The sequence below is a fragment of the Python bivittatus genome, unplaced genomic scaffold (assembly GCF_059951505.1).
Source record: "Python bivittatus isolate LINGU-HERP-01145 unplaced genomic scaffold, Pbiv_v1 ctg000580_np1212, whole genome shotgun sequence".
Classification (NCBI taxonomy): Eukaryota; Metazoa; Chordata; class Lepidosauria; order Squamata; family Pythonidae; genus Python; species Python bivittatus.
Window position 1 is genome coordinate 23,476,114 of NW_028277087.1, and position 24,314 is coordinate 23,500,427.

Here is a 24,314-nt window from a genome sequence, read left to right on the forward strand (position 1 = left end):
AAGCATCACTTGTGTTATGCAATAAAGATAAGAAAGGTACCTCTGGAGCAAGGTATTCTGGCGTGCCACAGAAAGTCTTCATTGTTGCTCCATCCTTGATCCCTTCTTTACATAACCCAAAGTCTGTAATTTTTATGTGCCCATCTTTATCCAGCATCAAGTTTTCCAACTTAAATAAAAACAAATAAAAAAGTCATACAAGAAATCGTCCTGAGAAGTACTGAGAATGTTCAATATATTTGTAAAATAGAGTCCTAAAATGATGTCGTTTAAAAAACAACTTTTTTTCCCTCACTGCTACACTTACATCTCTCTTTCAAGTATTTATTTATTACTACAATTTTTATGCTGCTCCATTTCCAGAGATTCTGAGTAGCCTACATTATTAGTATCAGAAGATTAAAACAAAAATCAATTAATATAACCATAACCAATCAGTCCGACGTGCCACTATTGTGTGTGTGTGTGTGTGTATGTGTGCATGCACAGCTTTGAGTCAGTGTTTGATTCCTGGCGACTGCCTGGTCTAGTCCCTGCAGTTTTTTTGGCAAGATTTCAGAAGTGGTTTGCCAGTGCCTTCTTCTTCCCAGGGCTGAAAGAGCGTGACTGGCCCAAGGTCACCCAGCTCGTTTCATGTCTAAGTGGGACTAGAACTCACAGTCTCCTGGCTTCTAGCCTGGTGCCTTAACCACTACACCAAACTGGCTCTCACAGCCTTACTCATCTCCAAATGCCTTCTGAAGAGTCATGTTTTTATAGCTCTCCAAAAATGTGGTAACAAAGGGGTGGACTGGATATTCGGGGTAAGTTATAACCTCTCCACAGTCATTTTTAGCATTTCTAAACATTACTATAACAACTTTATCACAGCTTTTTTCAACAGGCATCCTTCAGGTGTTTTAGGGAATTCTGGGAATTGCAATCCCAAAACATCTGGAGATATCAGATTTACAATCATCTTATCAAGAAAACCAGCATTATCCCCACATGTTGCAGATATGGGATTTGGAGATTAGAAGAACAATGACTTTCTGCTGCATAAATCTGGATTGAGAATTTTCTGGATTATACTATAAAGGACAAATTACACAAGGAACTGCGCATCCATGCTTACATCACCTGCCTCAAAGTTGCAGAAACAAGAATCAGGATTGCATGATTTCTTTCAGGATGATGAATAATGGAGATTGCAGACTAACCCTTTGCCCTGTTTTATTTCTCCCAGAGTAAAGGAATCCTCATGCAAATAGCAGCTATTCAAGCTGGGGAAAACAGGGAGAAAGATAAGGGAATAGCATGGAGGAACAACAAGTATTCCCATGGTCTTGATCAAAATTAGGCCAATCTGCAGCTACTGGGGTGCGGGGGAAGTAAAGAAATGTCAGACCAACTGCTTATTTCTACTGCCTCACCTATATGTTGCATAAAGGGAACGTATGTATATCTTTTAGGAAATAGTTTTTTCTAAAGTATTGATCCATTGTGAAAGAGTCATGAAAAAAATACCTTGTAGGAGATGTAACTGCCCTAACTCTAACTGCCCAGAGTCACTTGGAGTCGGGTAGCACAGAAATTTAATAAATAATAATAATAATGGTTATGTACATTACCAGCCACGCATCAACTTAGAAGAAGATGCATTCTCCATTTCAGATATAAAGGAGAACTTATCTTGTGAAAAACAATGCATACTAGCTAGACTTTTTATATGTATTACTTCCATGGTGTCTTTTTATAAAAGAACCTATACAAAAATTCTAAACAATTCAATAGCTAACACAATAAAACATTAAACAAACCGTCAAAAAGTCTATTTGGTGGTATATAAAAGCTGATAAATAAGCAAATATAAATAAGCAAATATAAACAAATATAAATAAACACAAATATTTAAAACACTTAAAAGCCAAGTAAAATAGTTTTAAAGCATTTAGTTAAAATACAAGTTTTACTTTGATATCAATTAAACATGATAAAAGTTTGCTTGATAATACAGTGGGGGATACCTTTCTTGTAAATTAATACGGTTTCATTGGCTGGGTACATATGAATAGGCCTTCCATATTCCTGCTAAGATCTGAACCATCTATATAACAAATGGGAAATGAGAGCTAGACCAAATAAAATAACATGTTGAAACTCACTCAAGAATATTACAGTTTGCTCTAGAACCATGAGAAGGTTAATGACCTTGGAAGTACAGGCCATCAAAACTCTTCAGTTTACTTAAATGAAGTTTTTACTGCTAATTGGGGCAATCTCTGCTACAATATACTGTGGATTAGTTCAGATTCAACCATGCAGCCTGGCTATGCAGCTTAGCAAGAGGGAGTAGCACTTTTTCCTTGCCCACATGAGTAGCCAAATGGCAACCAAGCTCTCACCGAGATTACTGATCCATCCAACCACTTTCACTTACTTCAGTTTCCTCTAAGACCTAACTCAGTCCAACTTAATACTACATTAGAAACTGGCAAGTGCTCAGTAGCTGACCAACATGCAGCACATGATGATTATGCTGGGTTCTACAAGGATTAAAAAACTGACAATATGGCAGTGTTTCTCAACCTTGGCAACTCGACGTGTGGACTTCAACTCCCAGAATTTCCCAGCCAGCATGCACTGCAAAATAGCCTAGCATAGTCCTTTTCAACAGGTGACAACATTTGATCAACCTTATCAGAACTCAGAAGCTAAAGATAGCCATCCAGTATTGGGCTCAACTCAAAGGAGTTCTTATCTTTACCTACAGCTGCCTATTCAGACTGGCCACAGCTCTCCAGAGTTTTGAATAGAAAAATGTCTGTGGAGTCCTTGGGGTTCTCTGAGCTTGGTTGTTTTCTTGCAAATGTTTCATTACCCGGCTAGGTAACATCTTCAGTGCATTACCTAGCCGGGTAATGAAACGTTTGCAAGAAAACAACCAAGCTCAGAGAACCCCAAGGACTCCACAGTTCAACCCTGAGCTACACATATTCGCTTCTATTAGAAAAATGTCTGTCCTACCTCTGATTACCTGAACTTACCAGGCATCTTAATATACAGATTAGCACTTTATAAAAATAAAAGGGGGGCAGGAGGAGGCTGCAAGCAGTATCAGAAATGTGATCAATGAGTCCACAAATATGATTAACTGATGAGGCCAAATTTAAAAGTTCAGAGCACCTTGATTTCTTTTATTCGAAGGACAATTTTCAATTTGGTTTCTTTCATCAATGCAAAGTGAAAAAGAACATACTAAAGAGGTACTTCTACAACTGAATGGGATCTTCTGATTTTACTGAAGAATTTCTTTCTATTCTTACAAAAATATTTTTTACTTAAGTAGCAGTGATTAAAACTTTTTTTAATATGACAACCCAATTAAAAATAAGCACAATCTACTGAAAACTGCCTTCCCCTACTCTGAGCCCTCTGGATATGATGACTACAATACCTATAATTCCCAGTCACTATGGTGAAGAACATGGGAGCTGTAGTCTAATACACCTGGAGGACAAAAGGCTCAGAAAGACTGATCAAAAGTGTCTCAATAATACAGAAACTTTTCTTCACATGCTGTACAGTACTGGCGGGAAGCAGAGGGTGAGCTGACTATTTGCCAGAAAATGATGTTAAAAGGAAAATAATTCCACCCCCAACCTAAAAGGGTGGAAATCAACCGATTTGTACTAGATTTGAAATCAACCAGCCTATAACCTTATGCAAACACTGGCAGATTCCAACACCCAGTAATGCACTTCTTTAAATATTCATATTGTCCAGCCTTCCCCAATTTAATGCTCTCAAGAAGTATTTAGGGCTGCTCCATGTATTCAGTGTGGGAAGCCTGCACATATTTATTGTACTTGAAGGCTGACTTAATTTTATTTAGATTATTATAATTAAAATAAGAGAGCCAGTTTGGTTTAGTGGTTAAAGGCACTACACTAGAGCCTGGGAGACCATGAATTGTACTCCTGACTTAGAAACAGAGACCAACAGGTCATTTTGGAGCAGCCACTCTCTCAGCCTTGGAAGAAGGCAATGGCAAACCATTTCCAAAAATGTTGCCAAGAAAATGGTTGGGACTTGTCCAGGCAGTTACCAAGATTGACTCAGTATAATTGCATATACACAATTAAAATCTAGATTCTTACAATGAAAAAAATTACAAAATGGGAAGTTAGAGCATGCTGCAAAGCAAAACACCAGCATTTTTATTTCCAAAAAATGCCTCCAGGGCCTGCACAGACCCCAGAAGCATGCTTAGAAAATAAAAAGATAGGTTACAACAGCCCATGCTCTTTTATGAAAGTGGAGCCACCAGTCCAGAAAAAAGTCAGAGTGCATGGGGGGGTGGGTTAAGAAATTTGCTGGTTATAACTTCATCAACTTGGCTTCTGATATATGGATCATTTGCCATACCCTCCATTGGAAGCAATTTTTGTGAATGTATCCTTAACATGTGAGAAGGGAACCCCTGCCTTATGCAAAGAGATGGGGAAACTATTAATCAAAATAATATTCTAAGATTCTTTAACAGATTTAGCACCACTCTGGCTTCCATTGACATACCTTCAAGTCTCTATAGACCACATTTTTCTCTGAATGTAGGTAGTCCAATGCTGATACAATTTCAGCTCCATAGAACCGGGCACGATCTTCAGAAAAAACACGTTCTCGTGACAGATGGAAGAATAACTGAAAATAAAAATGCTCCTTAGCTTTAGCTGGCATCTTATAGTATTTATTCTGTACTGATAATCATAGAAGAATCAGAGCTCAATTGTAGAAGACAAAATGTGCAGCAGATGTTCTGGGTTCAAGTCCCAATAATTCTGATTACAAAAGTCAAATAAGAGGTGGCAGAAAAGGTATTTTCTAACCCAAATTCCTACTGAGATCCTGTCAATCAAAGGATACAGTATTTTGCTAGAAGAATCTGGTATAACTTACCTTCCTACTAGGCTATTTTTCCTCAACTGTCATCAACAAGGATACTTGTGGTTTTCAGATTAAAACACATGCTGGCTAACTCCAAAATAGAATTATGTATAAGTAGTCTGACTTTATCTACACTGCAGAAATCAAAATTCAGCCCCAGTAAAAAAAAAAAAAAAAAATTACATATGAAAAGAAATATTTACACATGAAAATAAATTTATGTAATGTCTATAGACTGATGCCAGTGAAGATAATTAACATGCATCTGCTTATATTATGCTGTCCTTTATGTCACCTTTCTGCTTTGTATATTTTCTTCTGGTTTTGTTATGTCTTGAAGTAATTTTTAGCACTGTTCTATGAATTTTTCACTACTTACCTTGCCTAAACTTTGCTGGTTTTATTTTTCAGCTTCTGAGATACTAGAACAACTTGTCAAATCCTTTAAAACTAAAAAACCCTACCATTAGTTTTTATAGATATTTGTTATCAATAAATCAATTTGATATGCAGATGTTAAGAAATGAGTGGGATAAAGAATTAGAGGTTCCTGTATTGGCTAGACAATGGGAAAGTGTTTTAACTTCTACAGACCTCAAATTATGACTTATACAACAAAGAATAATATTTACAAGTTTATTGGCTTTATTAGCAAATATAGTGTTCTTTTACAAATACTGGCTTGGAGTGCAATGCTCTATGAGCTCTCAGTGTACTCCAAAGCTTTCCACTAGCGCAGGATGTTCACACCCAGGACTTGCAACAGAGAATCTACCAAAAACAATGACAGCAGCCAGGGCAACATATACCTTGATTTAGCCTGAGACACACCTTGCCCCTACTTTTGCAGGACAAGAAACTGCAGCCCCTCCCTGCTGCACTAACTGTTCAATGCAAAGATTTGGGTTGGGGATGGAAAGAGGGAAAGAAAGAGGGTGGGGAGAAAGTGATTGAAATAATCAATCTGTTATTTTCAGTCACATTCCCTGGAGCAAATATAAACCAAGAGTAATTTTTCTAACTGCTGCCCAGAAAGTTAGTATGACATTCTTCCTGATAATTACACATAGAATTACAGTCCCTGTTGTACTTTTACAACCCTTTTAGAAGAGGCAAATAATCTTTTTTGGGACTGGGTGCTATAGTTTCTGAGGGGGAAAAAGCAGACTCTAGAAATCACAAGGACATGTGATACAGAGAATTTACTACAGAAGGCCGGGGGGGGGGGGGAGTGCTGACAAGCAGAATAGGTGCACTAAGCCTACCAGAATTTGTTTTAAAACAAAACATTAGGAAAATGTGAAACCAAAACCATGTTTTTCCATAGAATTTCTAGAGCATGATTGTGGAAAGTTCCAGAGAGACAAAAATGGAGTTGGGGAGTTGCCCACTCCTGCTTTAACGAGAGACACCGACTTAGTTGAAGTTGCTTTACATCAAGCAGTATCACTGATTCATCACGTTCAGGGTTTCTCATCCTCAGCAACTTTAAGATGTGTGGACTTCAACTCCCAGAATTCCCTGGCAGAGAAACACTAACCTAGTTCATATAATCCACTTTAATTGTTTTCACTCTCCAAGGTTTCAGGCTCTTTCTACACTTAGATCATTTAAGATGGAAACACCAAAGGCTCAAACTGCCCCCTTTCACATACAAAGCTTCTGCTTTACCATTAAGCAAAGGCCTGATCTTAGCAAGCTTTCTTAAGAGGCTAATAGACAAACTGAGAAGTTTCCCAACTATTAAAATGGCACAAATTTGAAGAACACTTAACAGCATTTGATTTTGGGGAACATGATTCTTACCTCCCCTCCATTAGCATATTCCATAACAAAACACAAACGGTCATGCGTCTGAAAGGAGTATTTCAATGCCTATAAAAAATGTACACAAAAACTTAGTTTTACATAATTTGTTACTCTGTATAACCAACCAAGAGATTACTAGAGTTGGACTTGTGCCCTGAGACCTCACACATCATGTGTGCTATACCAGAAAATGATGACTCCCTTTCTACTGAATGAACCCCTGCCCCTTTCTGAAGTGAACAACTTCACTTTTAGTACAAGCTATGAGTATTCCTGTTTTAACTGCAAATCTCCTCCTCCTTTTCTCTTGCTTTTTATGCAAATCCAGAATTCTTCTCGGGCACAGTCTTGAGAAAGCAAAATCTGTGGAAGAGTTTACAATGCATAAGAACGATGTCAAAGATGATCGCTGTTTACTTTGTATTTGAATGAAACATCTTTAACAATGTTTGACAGGGTGAGGTATTCTCCCTAATTTAATTTTTCCCTCTGATGCTTCTGCTGTATATATATTGTTGAATAACAGTAGCAGTGATAGCAAAAGCAAAAGCAAAATGTATAATAAATGAAAAGCAAAATAAAGTAGACATTATCTTGGACATTTCTTGTTAAAGAAAGTTCCACGTGAATACTTTACAATTCGCCAACTACGTTCAGCTAAGCTGGAGAAGCAAAGTTAAAATAGAGTCAAGAATGATGTCGCTGTATTTCATTGAGAAGACTGATACTGAAGGTTATGCCCAATTCTGTTTCCAAAACTGTGCACCAAAGAAGTCATCCTGATAACTATAGTTTTTATTATTTATTTATTCATTTAATCACATTTATATCGCCATTATTAATAAAATTTTATTAATTTTAATGTATTTTTAATGGTTTTTGTTATATGATTCTGGTTATTTTTTGTATTTTTGGGGGGGTGAGCTGCCCAGAGTCATGTGTGAGAGATTGCCAGCTATATAAATTGGACAAACAAACAAACGAACAAATGAAAGAGCCCTACTATGTCTGATCTAAAGTTCCATCTAGCAACTGTTTTCTCTTCCATTAATGCTTTGCCCCCAGCAACCAGAAATGCACTGCTTCTGAATGGGAAGCCCCCAAGTGGTGGTGCCTCCACGTGTCACGCATATTTTTGCAGTGCAAGAAGCGCCAGCTTGGTTTGACATGGTTTTGTTTTGCTTGGGCTGCAGCCCAAAAGTTACAGCTGGGGTTTCAGCCAGAGAAGGAGTCACAACTTTGGCCTTAGATAAAAATAAACATATCCATAAATAATAATGGATTGTATAAGACACCATTTTCTGGATCCAGAACAAGAACTTTTTTTCTCGCAACTCTGGCAAGTCCTGCTGGAGATACATTAGCTGATCATGAATCTCTTAATGAAGGTAGGATCAAAAAGACTTTTGACTTCAAAAGTTAATAAAGTCAAAAGTATCCTTTATCCAAACTACTTTTCCCTTATTTATTTGCTTTGGTTTCTGTGCTTCTCCATTCCTATGGGGTCTGAGTGGCTTACAGAATTAACAGAACACAAGATTCAAACCAAACCAAAATCCACTAATAGCTGCTAATCTGATGCACAACCATTCAGGAGTAGTCAAAAACTCTTTAGCTTCAATTGCTCTCCTGAAGAACCACATTTTCACTGCTCTTTGGAAGCAAACTAAAGAGGAGATGGTCCAAATGTCTGGGGCTACGTGTTCCACAAGAGGGAGGCATGATTACATGACTGAATTTTGGAGCAGCTGTAGCAACCTGGGTCACCACATGCTGAACCAGCTGAAGGTTCTGAGTGGTCTTCAAGGACAGCACTATGTAGAGCGAGTTGCAATAGGCCATACACTGGGTGACAAGAGTCTGAGTGACCATGAGCAAAGCCTCCTGTTCCAGGAATGGCCACAATTGGCACATAAGATGTAACTATACCAAGGTCATCCTGGCTCCAACTTCTATCTGCTGCTTGAGCAGAAATAGCTCCAAACCATAAGCCAGGGGAAAGTCCAGAGTTAATGATGGACTGTCTCTGAAATCAGTTGGGTTTCTCCTCCACAGCTACTCCAATTTGCTAGGTTTCAGCTTAAGCATGTTCTTCCTCATGCTGACCCTGACAACTTCCAGACATCAGATCAGGACCTCCACTACACTTTCTGCCTGGCCCAGGGTGGAGATACACAATGAAGTATCATCTATATATTGATAATTCAATCTGTGCAGAAGGATGACCTCTTTAAGCAGCTTCCTGTATGGGGGAAAGGATTGAGTCCTGAGGCATCCCACAATGGAGCACTTGAGGACAAGTTCTTTCCCTTCTCTACTGACTGGGACTGACCACTGAAAAAAAAAAAGAACCACTGCCAATCAGTGCACTCTGTTCTGAATCCTTGCAGGCTGCCTTGGATACCTTGCAGGCTGCCAAGGATACCTTGGCTGATGATATTGAAGGCAGCTGATTCAGCAGGAGCAGGACAGTCATACTTCCCTCATCCCAATCCCTCCAAAGATAAGAAGAGCAACCAGTGTGGTTTCTGTCACATACCAAGGCCCAACTACTGACTGAAATGGGTCCAGATAATGCTTCTTTAGGACAGGAAGGCCTGGCGCAATATGGTTCATGGGGTCACGAAGAGTCGGACACGACTTAACGACTAAACAACAACAATGCTTCTTTCCCTTGATTCTTTGTAAGAGCAGCCCACCACCTTCTCAACAATCTATTATTTTCATAAACTAGTATAATTCTCAATCTGCAGGTAGAAAACTAAGAAGTGGAGAGTTACTCATGACCACTGAGTTCTCAGAGTTCTCAGGTGCATACTCAATGTTCTAGATGGGGATTTAATAAGCAGACACTATTAAATGAATTCCAGTAGTAATGTATGGCTGTATGGCTGTGAGAGCTGGACCATAAAAAAGGCCGAGCGCCGAAGAATTGATGCCTTTGAACTGTGGTGCTGGAGAAGACTCTTGAGAGTCCCCTGGACTGCTAGGAGGTTAAACCAGTCAATCTTAAAGGAAATCAATCCTGATTGCTCATTGGAAGGATCGATAATGAAGCTCAAGCTCAGATATTTTGGTCACCTAATGCGAAGAGAGATCTCTTTGGAGAAGACCCTGATGCTGGGAAAGATTGAAGGCAAAAGGAGAAGAGGACGGCAGAGGATGAGATGGTTAGATAGCATCACTGAAGCAATGAGCATGAAACTGAGCAAACTCAGGGAGGCAGTGAAGGACAGGAAGGCCTGGCGCAATATGGTTCATGGGGTCACGAAGAGTCGGACACGACTTAACGACTAAACAACAACAATTAAATGAATACAATGAGGATCAGCTCCAGACAAAACCTAATGGTAGCCAAGCTTTCAGTAAAGAACAGAGCATTCTTAACATGCATAGCCCTGGCTACCAAACAGTTGTTGAATTTCTAAAAATACAGAAGATCCCAAATATGACCCACAGCATCTTGAGTAAGGCTGGGAAAGTCTTCTTTCTGAATGCCTGAAGATCTGCTTTCGATTGGCATAGACCACATCAAACCAGATGGGTGAATGGCTTAAGACAGGTATTTCTTTTCCAATGAATCTCTATTTAGGCTAAAGAATAGTCACAGAATGAGTTTAGTGAAAGCAACGTTTCTCCTACACTGACAGCCCCTCTTCTGACAAGGAGGGATGATAAATTAAGAGCTGTGGATTTGGACTAGATGTAAGCTCTTCCAACATCCAGAGCCTGGTGCCAGAGCTTGGCACCAGTTATATATATGAGGTATGTTAAACCACTAACATTTTTGAATGGGGGACTCTACAGTAAAGGCTAAGCTTCAGCTGGGAAGACAAGAGAGGTAACCTTTCTTTTCCTTATAGTTAGGATGAATGCTGCAACACTATCTGCCAGGTGATCAAGTACAATTACAAGACTATCTGTCAGACATGAAGAGACCTGGTGAGGAATTAGGGAATTTCCAAATGAAAAAAGGATGGAAAGAAGATGATTTTAAAAAGTAGACTGGGGCTCAATCAAAACTGATTAAAAAAAAAACATGTTTGTGAATTTTCAGAATGCTCTCCCAATAGTGTCTTCCAAAAAATGAGTACACTAGAACAATTTTGGTATCTCTGAAAAACTGCTTACATGATATTTGGGTTGGCTATAAGCATTTTGGTATTTCCCACAGAAGGCTAACAAACAAATGTGCTTGTAAGGAACTGCATGCCAGAAAGTATGGAAGAGTAAAAAGAGTATAAGATATGGTGCTGCCTACTACTGACTTGCCAAGGTTCAAAAAAGGGTTGGACTAATTCATGAAAGTCATAGGGATCAATGGCTATTTGACTCGATGGAAGGGTGACTGCTTCTGAAGGCCATCTGCTGGGAGACCAGTGGGCTTCCTTGTGCCCACCAGTGGTTTGCCACTGTGAAAACAGACTGCTGGACTAGATGGGTCAAGGGTCCAACCCACCAAGGCACTGCTTATGTTATGTACTAAACTTTTGGCAGGGTATACATTTTATAAGCTTATTTACAAGGCTGTGCTAAAAACAAACTGCTTTGATACTAGAAATAATATTCCATCATCATGATGAACAGGCACTAATAGCTTTATCTAACACCTTCCCGAGTTTTAGAATTGTTGTACGCTGCCCAGAGTCACTTTGTGAGATGGGCAGCTATATAAATGTGATGTATAAATAAATCAACTACCAAGTTGCCTATCTGTACCTCTTCAGATGAGAAATGCTATATTTTAATTGGGTGCTGGGTAAAGTTGTTCTCTTTTACAAGTTGGCATAGTAAAAGCAACTGTTTGTTCACAAATTGACTCTAAGTTGTACCACATCAACTGGATCAGGTTGCTTATCACACATTTCATCCAGTTTGGAAAAACATATGCCTCTGTAATCTGCTTTCATTAATGAGAACACACACAGAGGTAACCATCTCTATTCATTTATAAGGGATTTTAAGAAAGAAAAAATTACAAAGAGAATGCTTACTGTCAAAAATGGATGCCTAGAATTCTGCAAAACCCGGTTTTCTGTCAGAGTATGTGCCACTTCATCCTGCAGGACAACCCAAATAGTAAAGAATATGTGATAATTTGGCTTTACTTATTAAAAAAAACTTCATATACTACTTTTGACAGAGGAATAAATAAAACAGCCTTTCTAAATGCCCTAGAAAATTAAGGACAGTGTCTAAAAGCCACTTTTTATATAATACAGGTCTGAGAAATGTGGAGTCCTTCCAGACTGCATCTCACGGAATCATCAATTTGGAAGGGGCCACTTAGGTCCCTGAGTCCAATCTCCTGCTCAATTCAGAAACCCAAATTCAAGCATCTCTGCCAGATGGCTCTCTATCCTGCATGTGAATACATTCAGGAAAGTAGACTCACCACTCTCGGGCACTACTGCTGAAGCATTATTGCTCTTGTCAGAAGGATTTTTCTAATACAGGTAGTCCCCGGGTTAAGAGCACCAGGTTTATGGACAGCCCATAGTTAAGAACAGAGCCTACTGCAGAAAAATTTGAATTAAATATACAATGATTCCAGTTGAATACACAATGGTTTGAGTTAATTACACAATAATACTGTTCTGGCTTACATACAAATTCAACTTAAGGAGAGACCTTGGGGATGGAACTCATTCTTAAACTGGGAGCTACCTGTATTCAACTGGAATTTGCCTTACAGTAACTTAAATGTATTATTCTATGACCTGCACTCTAGAGTGATGAAGAATAGGCCATGATCTGTGCAACAACCTGTCAGGGAGGGGAAGAGTGATATTGTATGCTCCTGTCCCCAGACTTCTCTTCCAAACACTAAATATTTTCAGACCTTTCAATCTCTCTTCCCTGGACTCTGTTCCTAGTCCTCTGATCATCCTCATAGCCGTTCCCTTAACTTTTTTTTCCAGTTTGTCTGAATTCCTAAAGTGTGATGCCCAGATCTGGAGAGAATACTCCAGGGGTGGGAACTGACCAGTACAGAATAAAGTGAGACTATTACTTCCCTTTATTTAGAAACTATGGTTCTGTTGATGTACCTTAAAACCTCATTTGCCTTTCTGTAGCTGCGTATCATGATTCTTTCATATTCAGTTTGCACTCAACTATTACTACAAATTTCAAATATTTCAAAAGTAATATTGCCAAATCAGGTATCCTGCATTCTGTTCTATTGTATCTGGTTTCTGTTTTCTAAGTGAGGAAACCTGCATTTGCCTCTATCAAGTTTTATTTTATTAGCTTGAACCCAATTCTGTAAGATCATTTTGAATTTTATTTCTGCCTTCTAAAGCATCAGCTGTTCCATAAATTTGATAAGCATTCCTTGCCTGTCTTCATCTAAGTAATCAATAAAACACAGTAGAGTACAGGATCTAGGCTGAACTAGCAGCAGCTCACTTTGATACTTCAACTGCAGAGCTAATGAGAACTCTGAGTATGATTTCTGAAATAGTTATATATCTACTTAATTGTCACACCATCTAGCCCACACCTAACTTGCTTGCTAATCAGTATGTTATGCTTTGTCAAATTCTTTGCTGAAATCAAGATACATTACATCTTCTGCCATTCCTTGTCACTGACTGGGCTGGCTAGGATTGATGGGAGCTGGAGTTCAACAACATCTGGAAGGGCACACACTCACCATAATATAATTAATTTATCTTTTAAGGACATTTTTTTTTTTAACCCATGCTATGCCAGCCAATTCTAACCAAAATGAAACAGCTACAGGCAAACCCTAGCACCAGGAAGTCTCTTCAAAAAAGACTATGATAAATCAGATTTATTCAAATTATCAATCAATCAATCAATCAATCAGGGCACCATGGGTGGGTTTCCACATCAGATTTGATAACCACAGATCAATTCGGGTTGAACAAACTAGTTTTCTAACTCACCTATAATACTACTCCATAAAGTATGGGTTACAAACCATTGTGGTTGGGTTCAGATATCACAGAGAGCCAGAACCAAAGCAACCACACTGGCTTAGTTTTATGCGTGAATTTAGCTCATACAGTACAAGTTGAGAGTTTCAAGTTTTATTAACTGACTGATTTCAGTTACACTCTATTCTGCAACAGGTTTTCAGAGAACAGAACAGATTCCCAAATTCCAATGCCATTCCCTGATTCTTTTCATTGCCAACTATAATTACACAAACTTTAGCTTGTCTAACTCTGATATTAAGGTAAACTGTGGATTGCTATGAAAGAGGGAATGCATGAGGGAGAAAGAGAATGAGAGGCTGAGGCTTGTCCGGGTAATACTAATCTATGGCTTGATGTCGTACTAGGAAAAAAACTAATCTCAATTCTCTGAGAATTTTTTTCAGTAAGAGTTTACCAAAAATTGCAAATAACTTCATAAATGAGATGAAACCTATCTTGAGATTTAAAGCCTCAAGTTTGAGGAAAAAAGCAATCCTGACAGATTCAGCATCTCTACTGCTCTAGAAACTAGAAGTGGCAAACCATGACATCCTTACCTTTGCAACAATTACTTCCTTCTTCAGAATTTTCATAGCATAATAGCGTCCAGTTGCTTTCTCTTTTACCAGGATGACCTTTCCAAAAGTACCTTTTCCCAGGAGCTTAAGATACTCAAATTCATTCATAGTCTGTTAAAGACAGGTTTAAAATGTTACAGGCCTATTAAAAAATAAATGAAGGAAAATAACTGACAACTTAGACAGATCAGCCAATTTTCTTATTATATGAATCCAGGATTTTCAAAAGAAGGGTAAAAGTGGCTGAGTTCACACATTATGCTAAAACCAAAAGTAAACTGAATAAATTATGGCTTAACAGGATGAATTAACCCAGACACCCTATGCATTTATATGGAGATGTAAAGAGATTCCTTACCAGCTATATACCAGAATTATCCTCTCAATGAACAACTGTTTCAACATATCTCACTATCTAAGGCAGTGTTTCTCAACCTCAGCAACTTTTAAGCTGTGTGGACTTCAACTCCCAGAATTCTGCTGGCTGGGGAATTCTGAGAGTTGAAGTTCACATGGCTTAATGTTGCTGAGGTTGAGAAACACTGATCTAAGGATATGAATTAAATTTTTCTCAATGATTATAAGAAGATTAAGTACTACTCTTCTATATTAGAATCCAAGATTTTAAGGACTTCTCACAGGATGCTGACTTAAGTACATAACAACCACCTTCTTAATTTTGCTGCAGTAACTACAACAAATCTGGTACCCTGGATAAGCTACAGATTACAACTTAATTTAAATTAACGCATGCCTACCTTTGTTAACAGTCTAAAATGCAGGGATGGGTAAACCTAATCCAGTCTCCAGCTTTCTGGATACTTTCTTGCCTGCCTAAAATCTTATTAGTAAGTATCCAGCCACACAATTTGTCTCTGACCTCTACAGGGTCCTGGCACTATCCCTCAGAAAATTTTAACTCCTTCAGTGAACTTTTCACCAAGAAACTCCTTTAAAGCTTGCAAAGGTACCCCAGGCTTTCCTGCAGCAGTTTCAAAGCCCCAACTAACACAGCCATTGTTTAGGGATAGTGAAAGTTGAAATCAAAATAATCTGGAGAACACAATGCTGCAAAAGATACTCTACGGTGGTCTTCCCAACTTGGTGCTCTCTAGATGCACTGAGACTACATGCTGGTTGAGAATTCTGGAAACGGGAGGATAACACATTGAAAGAGGCAGCTGATGACACCAAAGCCATGTGGAATTCATATGGGTGGAGTGTGTGTGTGAGACTGAGACATAATACTTACTACTTTGTGTTTTGGTTTTGTCATAGAAATTTCCATTTCTTCAGCACCTGAATTATCACTGGGGGACCCAGATCGAAAATCCATGATTTCTTCCTCTTGCTTCTTAAGGCTGTCTGCTACTGTTTGGATGGCTTTTGTCCATTCTTCCCTAAGAAAAAAATAAAAATGATTTCGTTGTGATGTGTGATTAAAAAAAAAGGTAGGCAAAAATGCAAAGCTTACTTCCAGGCTGACTTTCCCAAAAAATAACTGGGCTTAAGTCATGTTTGAAATTTTAAAAAACAGGAATAGGAATGCTGTTAGGAATCACAATTTTTCTTCCTAAGATATTTTAAACTCTAGTCGGAGAAAAATGTGTTCTTATGGTTATTATATAAGGCACCTGGTTGGTAGTAGATGACAGGAATTTCAGTCCAACATACCTGAAGGCTATTTAGTTGGGAAAGGTAGAGATACAAGACTCTGCTATGTATGCATGCATGCAACGTGCACTTTTATTAGTGACGCAAACTCACAAGTGGTTCCTTCTGCAAGAGTTCCCTATTCTACCCCCATCCATCTGATAAAAGTGAATTTCATGGGAAATGAGACTGTAAAGCCCACAGCACCAAACCAATAAAAAAAAAAGCATTTGAGAAGATGGAGCTCTCTAATAATGCTGAACATTTACATCTGCTTTTGCAAGTTGTTTTTGTATTTAAGGCTGAAGGAAACATACCGCTCCTCTGGAGTCTCCACATGAAATGTTCTTTCAATTACTGTGGTCCACTGGAGGCATCTGATGATGAATGTGTTTGGTTTAGGTCTCTCTGTCTTCATCAACTGGCACTCTACCACAGATTGAGGGAAGAAAGTCATGGTACGTAAGCAGGTTTAAATAATCATTTGTCTTTATTCATATCTAGCAAACAGTTGTGATTAATCAGGCATAGAAAGCTCTGCAAGTAGTTCTTCAGGAGAGAGACTAACAGAACAGACTAAAGCAGGACCTCACTTTAAATGGCTGCATTATGGTATAGAAGGCCATCAGCACTTTCACCTGGCCCCAGATCAAAACAATATGTTGTGCACATTACACTAAGCAAATAAAAATTAAAGAATATGAGAAATTGCTCCATATTTCTGACCAGAATGAATAGCTGCCAAATAACCTTCTTACTTTGTGGGAAGCACAACTGCCTTTATGTAACTTAAATCCTGCACCAAGAACTGATTTCTGAAACCTGAACAAATTTCAGCTCACTGACATTTTTATGCTACACTTTTTACAGCTCTCCTAATTCATCCTTACTCTACTACAGGTAGTTCTCGAGTTATGAACAATTAACTGCGAGCACAGGGAGGCCAAGGGAAGGAGGATGTGGCACGGTGCACAAAAAGGCAACAGGGTGAGGAAGGACTTACCACAGCAACTTGCAACCTTCCCTGCCAGCTTCCCCACTGACTTTACTTGTGGGAAGCTGGCAGGGAAGGTCACAAATGGTGATCACATGACCGCGGGATGCTGCAACTGTTGTAAGCATGAGCTGGTTGCTAAGTGCCCAAACTGCAATCATGTGTCCATGGGAGTGCTGCAATGGCCAGAACTTGAGGACTGGTTGTAAGTACTCCTTGTTCAGCACCATCACAACTTTGGTCGCTGAATGAGCGGTTGGTAAGGGAGGACTACTTCTAGTCAGAGGGAGGGGAAGCAGCAAGAAGCCAAGCATTTCACTGAAATGTCATTTTCTAATACCATTTTGGTTTCTGAAATTTCAGGAGGCATTGCTCACATACACTTAAATGTCTGTGTCAAGCTCAAGAGCTAAAAAGGCCTCTTTTTAATTTTAATACCAAATGCTAAAGCAGACCTGCTTACTGAAGTCCAAGAGTAATAATGGGGACATAAACATAGTCTACCATCAAGAGAATGTAGCACACTTCAGTGGTAATCATTAGCTTTTTGGATGCATTTCTTGTTTATACTCTGGTATTATTAAGGCAGCAACTCAAAGTTCATGCTTGCTTTTAAAACTAAAAGCTTTCAATTTGCACACTTACAACAAGATTAAATATTTATCATCACTAGCTGAATTTCATTCCTCTTCCTCCCTTTCTTAGCTGCTGCATTTGAGGCCATATATTTATGCTTCATTTACTGCTGAACTGTGAAGCCCCTCAAAGAGGACTTTGGTTTTTTTTTAATGACATGAAGATCTAGTTTTTCATTCAAGGCACGCCAAGGTTACTCTGCATCCAACTAAAAGAATCCAATTAGATTTAAAAAGAAAGAGTGCATTAAACCACTAAAGAAAAGATGTTTTGCCAAGAGAAGCGCACAAAAATCTCATTTTTTAAAAAAAAAAGTTACCATCCCATGAAAGTGGGAAGTGTCACTGTTTATAGTTGTTAATTCTGTGGCCAAGGGAATCACTTCTTAAACTGAACCCAGATTCATAAAACAATTCTGCCAGAGTAGATAACCTGGCATTATTCAGATCATTAGGAATACAGTTTCAATATGCTTCAGCAGCTATAAGAGTTGCATTCAAAAACATCAGGAAACTACCAGTTTGGCTACCACGCTGTCATTGCTCCCAGACTTAAAGAAGCTGCCTTTTACAGACTCTGTCCAGTGATCTATTTATGGAAAAGCCAATGCTCTTGCCAGAACAATCTGAAGTCCAAGGACATGGTATGGTTGGAGTCACAGCTTAAAGCGCCTGCTTCCAAAATGAAGCATGAAACCTTGAGAAGTGATTTGTCTACAAGAAACACATATTAGGAAAAAAGATGTAAAATATTTAAGTCATAAAAATCTGGGAGAGGAATTTATTTTGCCAGGATTGGAAAAAAAATTGAGCTGTTTTGTATATAAACCCCCAACTACATCCAAAATGTATACTGACTGATGATTGTGGTAGATATGTTGGGGTGGAAGTTAATCTACAGGGGCTAAGACTTTGATATTGGGAATTTATGCCCCAAACTAAGATAAAGCAGCATTTTATAAAGGATTTATGAATAAACTATTGGATTTTACATATGAAAATTGGTGTTTCCTGGGGGACTGGAATGGAGTGGAAAGATAGAACTTCTGAGAAAAATATTTAAAAAACAAAGGGTAAATTAAAGATTTTTAAAATTTAATGGATAATTTGGAGCTTGTTGATGCATGGAGACATAAAAATGGTGGTTCAAAAGAATATACTTATTTTTCTGAATGACAAAGATCTTTTTCAAGAAGAGACATGATTTGGATTTCTAAGATTTTGGCTAACAGGGTTTATAAAGTGGAGATATTATCAAAGAAATGTTCAGATCATAATCCTGTGACTCAACTTTTAAAATGAAAAATGGATTTTTTAGGTGGAGATTGAATGAGATGTTATTACAAAAAGAAATGGTGGTGGAGGATTGTAAAAAGAAGTTAAAGGAATTTTTTGAGAATAACATTAATAAAGGCACAGAAGTAAGGGTGGCTTGGGATGCAAGTAAAGCTTTTGTAAGGGGATATTTTATACAATGCAATAGTGAATTTAACAAGAATAGGTAAGAGAAAATACAAATGATTTTGGATGAGATTAAAAAAAGGTAGAAGAATTAAAAAAATCTCCAGGGATGACAACTATAATTCACCAAATTAAGTTTTTACAAAGGCAACTATATTAACAGTGAGAGAAATGGAAACAAAGATGAACTATGCAAAACAAAGAAATTTTGAATTTGCAAGTAAACCTGGGAGATGGTTGGCATATAAATTGCAAAAAGAAAAAGAAAAGAACATGATATTAAGGTTACAAGACGGGAATATTGTAATAACAGATAATGTGAATATGTGAAAAGTCTTTCATCATTAGTATACTACCTTATATAAAGGTCAAGAAGTTTCCTCAGAATACTTGCACAAACAGAATTTACTGAAGATTACAGACAATCAGAGACAAACTTTGAATGGACCTATAACAATAAGGGAGCTGTGTGAAGCTATCAAAAAGATTAAAACAGGAAAGGTACCTGGTCCAGATGGTTGCCGGCCTCTTACTATAAATGTTTTGAAGATGAGTTTTTACAACCTTTACAACAAACAATGAACATTATTTTGCAGAATGGAAAGATTCCTGATAGTTGGAAAGAGGCTAATATAACATTAATACCTAAAGAGGGACAAGATTTGACTTTAACAATAAACTGACCAATATCTTCACTGAACAGTGATTACAAACTGTTTACCACGATTTTGGCTGAAAGGTTGAAAATAATTTTACAGGATTTTATTCATGAAGATCAGTGCAGGTTTTTACCTAAAAGACAACTACGAGATAATATTAGAAATGTTTTGAATATTTTGGAATACTTGGAGCAACATAATGGAAAACAAGCTGCACTGACATTCTTAAATGCAGAGAAGGTCTTTGACAATTTGAATTGGATTTTTTTGTTTAGAGTTCTGGAACATATGAACCTTGAAGATAATTTTATTAAATGGGTAAGATCAAATTATACTTCTCAGAAAGCACAAATAATTGTTAATGGAGAACTAACAAAACCTTGTGAGATTCAAAAAGAGACAAGACAAGGATGTCCACTGTCCCCACTTTTGTTTATTTTGGTTCTTGAGGTATTGACTAGAGATATAAGACAAAATCAGAGAATTATGGGAATTAAGATTAAAAAAGAAACATATAAGTTAAGGGCATTTGCGGATGACTTGGTGTTAATTTTAGAAGATCCACTAGAGGGAGTAGAAGCATTAATGGGAAAATTAACAGACTTCAGTATATTAGCAGGTTTCAAGATTAATAATCAGAAGACAAAGACGTTAACAAAAACATGAAATTAGAAGATCAAATAAAACTGATGGATAAAATTGGTTTTGAGATTCAGAAAAAAGTAAAATACTTGGGTCTTACTATGATAAGTATGAATTGTATGATATTTCAAAATAATTATGTTAAGACATGGACTGAAATTAAGAAAGACATGTTAAGATGGGAGAAATTAAAATTGTCACTGTTGAGGAGAATTTCTGTGATAAAAATGAATGTTTTGTCAAGAATGATATTTTTGTTTCAGACAGTACCTGTTTTGACAATGGCTGTACCATTTAAACAATGGCAAAAAGATATGTCTAAATTTATATGGCTAGGGAAAAAAACATGAGTTAAATATAAAGTGTTACAAGATGCAAAGGAAAGAGGAGGACTGGGTTTGCCGGATTTGAAATTGTATTTTGCTGCTTATTGTTTAGTGTGGATGAAAGAATGGATTTGCTGAGAAACAAGAGACTTTTACAGTTAGAAGATCACGATCTGAGGTTTGGATGGCATGGAAATTTATGGTACAATAAAGTGAAAATTAATGTGGACTTTAAAAATGATGTTATTAGACGTGCCATATTGAGAATATGGAATAGATAGTAAGCCCAGGTTGTGCCTGAAAACACCTTTATGGATCTCAGCTCAAGAAGCATATAATAGAAGAGAACTGGCAAACAAAGATAAATGGTTGATGTACCAGGACTTATTGGAAAACTATCAAGGGGAATTTAAAATCAAATCAAGACAGCAATTAATAGCAGAAGGATATAGTTGTCAATGATTCTCCCATTTACAGTTATCTGAAAGATTTAAAATGGATAAAAAGACTTATGGTATGGAGCAAAGTAAGACAGAATTTGAAATACAACTGTGTACTGATGATAAACATGTAATTGCTAAAATGTGCAAACTTTTGTTGAAATTTGAAACAAGAAGAACAGGTTAAAGACTGTATGATATAGTGGGCTAAGAATTTTGGTTACAATATAAAGATGGATCAATGGGAAAATATGTGGTTAAAAGGGTTGAAATTTGCATTGTGTTATGCTCTCAAAGAGAATTTTTATAAAATGATGTATCATTGGTACATGACGCCAGAGAAATTATCTAGAATGCATAAAGGCATTTCAAATGTATGCTGGAAATATGAACAACATGAAGGGACATTTTATCATATTTGGTGTAAAAAAGCTAAACAATTTTGGATTCAAATACATACTTTGATACAGAGGATTTTAAATATCAATATTTAATTGAAGCCAGAACTTTTCCTTTTAGGATTAGTGGATAAACAGTTAGAAAAAAGCCATGGAAGATTATTTCAATACATGATTACTGTGGCGAGATTACTATATGCACAGAGATGGAAAGATTTGACACTAGTCACTATGGAGGAATGGTTGGTGAAGTTGACAGATTTTGCTGAACTGGATAAACTGACTTTTTTGATTAGAAAGAAGATATTATCTGCATTTATTGGTGACTGGAAGTTTCTTATGGACTTTTTGCATAAAACTGAAAAAAAAATGAACTTGTGATTTATGGTTTTGGTGATTGGATAGGATAGATTATAGAAAGAAGAGTAATATGATATAACTTTAGAGAGAGAGGTTAAAATATATTTGTATTCATAACTGCTGTGAAGAATATTGGAAGCCACTTCTTTAAATCTTTTTTCTTTCTTTTCTATTTTTCTTCAACTTTTTTCTTTTTTTGTACTTTTTTTCTTTTTCTTTAGTTTAGTTTGTATCGGATTTTATCTTCCTGTTTAAAAGTTTTAATAACAATTATAAACAAAACAAAAAAAAGAGAAGCGATTATGACAGACTTGTAGAGTACTGTTATGACAATAAGCACGAGAGTCAACTTGATGGCCTTCTCTGAGGTAGAAGAGGGCTAGAGAATATCCATCAGCTGCTGCCCAGGGGCTTATTTGTGCAGTTCATACATGTGCAAAAGAACAGCCTTGAGGCCACAGGTCAAGAGGGAAGCCTCAACAAAAACCACCCAAAGAAAATAAAAGTGCTAAGAAAATAGGATTCAAGGACAGAAGGGCAACCAGGAAGAATGAAGTAACAGAATACCAATTGCTGAATCCTCAGCAGTGCTCGAGTCATTTCAAAACATTGCCAATGTGGCAGAAGAAGAACTGAAGCAGGGGAATGCCTGCAGAAAGGCACACACATTAGAAGCTACAGTTCTGTCAAAATGCTCAGCTTTGGGACTTTCTAGAACAACAGTAAGTACTGTATAGGCAGAAGTCCCATAAGTGTGATGCGCAGAAGTCCCATAAGTGTGATGCACAGAAACCACAAAGAGTAATTGTGTTTCCTATCAAAGAGCAAATGCTAGGCCAGACATATAAGGAAACTTAATTGGAAGCAAACGTATAAAGCATGTACAGTGGGGCAAAAAAGTATTTAGTCAGCCACCAATTGTGCAAGTTCTCCCACTTAAAAAGATGAGAGAGGCCTGTAATTTTCATCATAGGTATACCTCAACTATGAGAGACAAAATGGGGGAAAAAATCCAGAAAATCACATTGTCTGATTTTTAAAGAATTTATTTGCAAATCATGGTGGAAAATAAGTATTTGGTCACCTACAAACAAGCAAGATGTCTGGCTCTCACAGACCTGTAACTACTTCTTTAAGAGGCTCCTCTGTCCTCCACTTGTTACCTGTAGTAATGGCACCTGTTTGACCTTGTTATCAGTATAAAAGACACCTGTCCACAACCTCAAACAGTCACACTCCAAACTCCACTCTGGCCAAGAGCAAAGAGCTGTCGAAGGACACCAGAAACAAAATTGTAGACCTGCACCAGGCTGAGAAGACTGAATCTGCAATAGGCAAGCAGCTTGGTGTGAAGAAATCAACTGTGGGAGCAATAATTAGAAAATGGAAGACATACAAGACCACTGATAATCTCCCTTGATCTGGGGCTCCACACAAGATCTCACCCCGTGGGGTCAAAATGATCACAAGAACGGAGAGCAAAAATCCCAGAACCACACGGGGGGAACCTAGTGAATGACCTGCAGAGAGCTGGGACCAAAGTAACAAAGGCTACCATCAGTAACACACTATGCCGCGAGGGACTCAAATCCTGCAGTGCCAGATGGGTCCCCCTGCTTAAGCCAGTACATGTCCGGGCCTGTCTGAAGTTTGCTAGAGAGCATTTGGATGATCCAGAAGAGGATTGGGAGAATGTCATATAGTCAGATGAAACCAAAGTAGAACGTTTTGGTCTAAACTCAACTTGTTGTGTTTGGAGGAGAGAGAATGCTGAGTTGCATCCAAAGAACACCATACCTCCTGTGAAGCATGGGGGTGGAAACATCATGGTTTGGGGCTGTTTTTCTGCAAAGGGACCAGGACGACTGATCCGTGTAAAGGAAAGAATGAATGGGGCCATGTATTGTGAGGTTTTGAGTGAACACTTCCTTCCATCAGCAAGGCCACTGAAGATGAAACGTGGCTGGGTCTTTTAGCATGACAATGATCCCAAACACACCGCCTGGGCAATGAAGAGTGGCTTTGTAAGAAGCATTTCAAGGTCCTGGAGTGGCCTAGCCAGTCTCCAGATCTCAACCCGATGGAAAACCTTTGGAGGGAGTTGAAAGTCCGTGTTGCCCAGCGACAGCCCTCAAACATCACTGCTCTAGAGGAGATCTGCATGGAGGAATGGGCCAAAATACCAGCAACAGTGTGTGAAAACCTTGTGAAGACTTACAGAAAACGTTTGACCTCTGTCATTGCCAACAAAGGATATATAACAAAGTATTGAGATGAACTTTTGATATTGACCAAATACAAATATATTTTCCACCATGATTTGTAAATAAATTCTTTAAAAATCAGACAATGTGATTTTATGGATTCCCCCCCCCCCCCATTTTGTCTCTCATAGTTGAGGTATACTTATGATGAAAATTACAGGCCTCTCTCGTCTTTTTAAGTGGGAGAACTTGCACAATTGGTGGCTGACTAAATACTTTTTT

The 24,314-nt window shown here is 37.9% G+C and overlaps 1 protein-coding gene across 1 annotated transcript in view; it reads right to left on the minus strand.

Annotated features, from left to right (window-relative positions):
- AKT1 (AKT serine/threonine kinase 1) overlaps nt 1-24,314 on the minus strand; it is a 116,905-nt gene that overhangs the window by 18,080 nt on the left and 74,511 nt on the right. Inside the window, exons 4-10 of the mRNA XM_088149769.1 lie at nt 16,231-16,342; nt 15,513-15,660; nt 14,240-14,371; nt 11,730-11,795; nt 6,733-6,801; nt 4,558-4,683; nt 41-169 (exon numbers count right to left, since the gene is read on the minus strand). Of these exons, the coding sequence (XP_088005895.1) occupies nt 41-169; nt 4,558-4,683; nt 6,733-6,801; nt 11,730-11,795; nt 14,240-14,371; nt 15,513-15,660; nt 16,231-16,342 (782 nt within the window). The remainder of the gene's footprint in view (nt 1-40; nt 170-4,557; nt 4,684-6,732; nt 6,802-11,729; nt 11,796-14,239; nt 14,372-15,512; nt 15,661-16,230; nt 16,343-24,314) is intronic.